The 3,986-nt window shown below is 54.2% G+C and overlaps 1 protein-coding gene across 1 annotated transcript in view; it reads right to left on the minus strand.

The window, feature by feature from the left end:
* Window positions 1-2,204: 2,204 nt before the first annotated feature.
* ADRA1D (adrenoceptor alpha 1D) overlaps window positions 2,205-3,986 on the minus strand; it is a gene marked incomplete at its 5' end in the record, with an annotated part of 32,917 nt that continues 31,135 nt past the window's right edge. The window contains one exon of the mRNA XM_027766470.1: window positions 2,205-3,986. This exon is cut by the window's right edge and continues 328 nt beyond it. Coding sequence (XP_027622271.1) covers window positions 3,719-3,986 — 268 coding nt within the window.

Genomic DNA, 3,986 nt, shown 5'->3' on the forward strand with positions numbered 1-3,986 from the left:
GCTTCTCTGGAGCCACACGAAGGGGAAAAAAAAGGAAATTCTTTCCAAGTGGACGGTGAACATGTAACCCTCTGGGGGTAGACAGGATGGGAATAGAAACAGGGTCAGGAGGGCTCTGAGGAGACAGAACTCTGACAGGTCACAGAGGGGAGGGCTGCAGAGGTCCCAAACCTTTCCTCAACACCTGTCAGCGCCCAGGACAGGAGGGCCTAAGGGACCACTGGTGGTGGCGGCAGTGAGGAGCTTGTGGAGCAGGAGTTCCTGCAGAAGTCCAGGCGCAGCAGGACTGCACTCTCATGTAGGAGGATGCAGCCTCCAGTGCCCGCAGGACTGGGGCAAAGATCTTGCAAAGATGATGATGTTGAGCCAGCCGCCAGGTGGGCAGGGGAAGTGTGCTGGGAAGCGTCAGTGAGTCAATGCCCCAGATCCAGTAGTTACTCTAACACGAGTTGTCAGGACCCCTCATCGCAGGGACACAGGTATAGATTCTACCAATGGAATCCAACTCAGGCTGACCTGGGTGTCTGTACCGGAAAGGCTGCAGGAAGTTCAGGGCTCAGTTCACAGTGGGGATCTGTGAATAGGAGGGTGCTGAAGAAGAGGTGGAGGTGGAGAGTGGAGGGCAAGGCAGGCTCAGGGACCAGAAGCCTCAGCACCAGTGGTACCATCATGTCTAGATGGAGTGGAGGAGATGGCTTCGCAGGAGGCAAGTAGCCTCAGGGCTTGTATTTGAGGTGTCTGAGGGTCATGCGGGAAGTGGGGGAGGCAGATCTGGGGCTAGAGACTGCCCCTTGGGACTCATTTATGTACAAGTGGTCATTGAGATGATGTGGAGTGAGTGAGACCTTGTGGATCTTGTGGAGCTGAGAAAAGGACGAATAAACCCTGGGGAACATTTAAGGGCAGAGAGAGGAGCCTGCAGAGGAGGCAGAGAGAGTGTGGTTAGCAGCTCAGAAGAGATCCCAGGGCCATGGTCCAGAAGCAGGGAATGAAGTTGCAGGAAACAGGAGGCGGCCAACAGCGTGGAGAGAGGACCAGGGAAATGGAAGGTCCCAGGTGACTTGTAGAAGTGGCTCTGGGAGTGCTGGGGACAGAGGTCTCAAGAAGAGTGTGGGAAGCAGGGCAAGAAGGGTGGGAAGAACCCAGTTCTAGAGGAGGGCAGACAGGAGCTGGGGTCTGGGGTGGAAAGTAGGGGAGGGTGGGGGACACTTGGGCAGATGCCAGTGTCCTTGAAAGCTTGCTTCTGTTCCTGTCACATCTCAAAGGGCCATCCCTTTCCTGCTTACACACTCCTTCCTCAGACTTCACTCCATCCCTTGAAGATCATGTAAAGGAATTCCTACTATCTGGAGACAACTGCCCCATTTTCTGCATGCACCTCAGAGGCAGTTTCTAATCAGGCGTGTGGGTCCTAGGCTGGGGGACCAAGGCACCTGAGGATCCAGGATATGGTGCAATGAATGCACTTCACCCAGGTGTTCCCAAAATCACTCGCAAGGGGCTCACTGCTCTTGGCCTGTCTATGACCCTTTGCCATGTCCCAAGGCCAAGGCCAGCAGCATAGTGCTTTATTGGTGATTAGAACATGGTCTCTGGATATCCTCTCTGCCTTCCTGCACCTTCCCTGGTGTGGGAGTACAGATGGAGGCAGCTAGCTGTGTGCAGAGGCCCCTGTGCCCAGGAGACAGGGCATTGAGGTGTAAACATCAGACATATTTTATAGATTAATCACTATGCCAAGATCAGGTACTGGGCAAATTGCTGGCCTCTCCTGCTCCACTCCCACTGGGTTATCCAGGTCAAAGAGGCCCCCCAAATCTTCCCAATGAAGGCTTCCTCCCCACCCTTTCCTCTTACTTCCACTGTTAGATTTCTGCAGGCTCAGCTGCCCTGGCATGTGGAAGCCAACAGACCCGCCCCAAACCCATCATCAGCAGGTTGGTGAAACAGCTCTGGCTCACCCCAGCCAGGAGACCAACATTCAACACTGGGTTCTGCTCCTCACTGGCCCCTGATCTGACCAATAGCTCTTTCTGGAAGAAGATAGTAAGACCTGTCCTCCAGTGTCCCCAGCTTTAGGGTGACAAGGTACTGCAATATGGGGCCCATTTTGGCATTGCAGGTGACCAGTGTCTACCATAGACTGCCCTTGCTGGGCTTGGGAGGAGGCTGGGCCTGCAAGCCCAGACCTTGGTGTGGACTCAAGGTGTCCAACGTCTGCTTCTAAGCCCTGCTACTGGCTGCCTTTTTAACCTTGTGAAATCACGTGACCTTGCAAACAGACTACCTCCCTGATACAGGATGGGAACATTTGGAGCTGGCCTTTCCAGTTTCAGAATAACCCCAGATACCCCAGGGTATTGTTTAACCATCTTTCCTTCCCAGTGTCTGCCGGGCTGCAGTCAGCCCTCCCGTGCTGGTCGTACATATGTAGTTGATATTATCTGGCTGAAGACCAAGCTGCCTGTAATCCCATGGGAATATACAAAGTGGGAATATGATCTTTTACTCAAGGCTAACAAGTGTTTTCTAGGTATGCATTCTCTCACGAGGCTTGGCCACTTGGTCTTGTATATCTGTTCACGTAAGGGAATATTTGACCCATTTAACTGATGGTTACCTCCCTCACTGAGGTCCCCAGAGTATCACAGATGGGTCTGTGGCGACTGCCGAAGGGAACATTTGTGTCTATGAGTACAGTTTGGTTCCCAAGACAAATTACGTGAATTCTAAAAGTCAACAAAACTCCCAAGTCCTTTGGTCATGCTAAAAGTCCCAAAGGACAGCAATCATCAGTTAAAGACAGTTCAGTGGAAACCAGAAAGGTGAACATAGACCCAAGCTGTCCTATGGTGGGCCTTTAGTACTTACAGAATTTTAGAGAAAAAAAAAAAGAGCTTCTTTTATGGATTATAGGCTAAAGAGGGACAGTTTGCACAGTTTGGACAAAATAGAAGTACTCTTACCAATAAATATGTCTCAAAATGACAAATAAAGCTCTCTCCCAATGGTGGCTTGGAATCCCAGCAAGAAGTGATGGGCACAGGCACGATGAGCTATGTACAGAGTGTAAACAGTAAGGCCCTGGGGCGGAAGTCATGGGGTACAGGGGCAGGTGAGAGGGGTGCATGGAGGAGCCTGGGTAGGAGGCAGCAGGCCCAGGAGTAACCACAACAGGCTTGGATGATGGCCATTGCATCTGCCACCGTAGTTTGTGGGTGGTGGCAGCAGGTCCACTGGATTCCTCCAGGTGGCAGTAAGGAGAAACAGTGTCCCTTGAGGAGCCCTAGTTCCACTGGCTTTTTTCCCAAGGGGAGGCACTGGGAACAGCCAGGCAGGCAAGCCTCTGTGCTTCTCCCTCCAGAAGAGGAGGGCAGGCCTGCCTGACCATACTTGGGGTTGTCCACGCAGGATTCAGGCCATGGCGGATGGGGCAGTGTGTCTCAAACTGGGATGGGGAGATGGCTCCACGAAGCCAGCAGGCCCTTTGCCCTAAGAGCAGCGTTCTGGGTTCCTATGTCCAGGAGAGGGCCCCACACTTTCCACCCTTCAAGGGCAACAGCCACAAGCCCGCCTTAGATCCTTAGGGATGCCACTGAGCCGCCGCTCCAGTCGGTTTATGGGTCCCTGATCCACGCCAGTCTCTTGAGAAGAACCAGCCTCCCTCCCTCCTTCCCCTCTTTCCCCCAAGTGCACTCCCGGCTTAGCTAAGGGGTCCTTAAATGTCAGTCTCCCGGAGGTTGTTGTAGTCGGCTAAATCGTAGGACTGGCAGGTGGCGCCCTCCGCTACGTCGCGGGAGACGCTTAAGGACACCGCCTCCACTTCCGAGCGCAGGGCGCACTCGGCTTCCGCGCGCTGTGCGCCCCCTGCGCGGATCTTGTGCGACAGGCTGGAGACCTTGGCCCGCAACTGGGTGGTGGGCCTCCGAAGCGGCCCGAGCAGCCGCCACTCGCGGAACGCGCAGGGCGGCTTTCGTCGGGCGGGG

This window comes from Tupaia chinensis, unplaced genomic scaffold (assembly GCF_000334495.1).
Source record: "Tupaia chinensis unplaced genomic scaffold, TupChi_1.0 Scaffold143574_1, whole genome shotgun sequence".
NCBI lineage: Eukaryota > Metazoa > Chordata > Mammalia > Scandentia > Tupaiidae > Tupaia > Tupaia belangeri.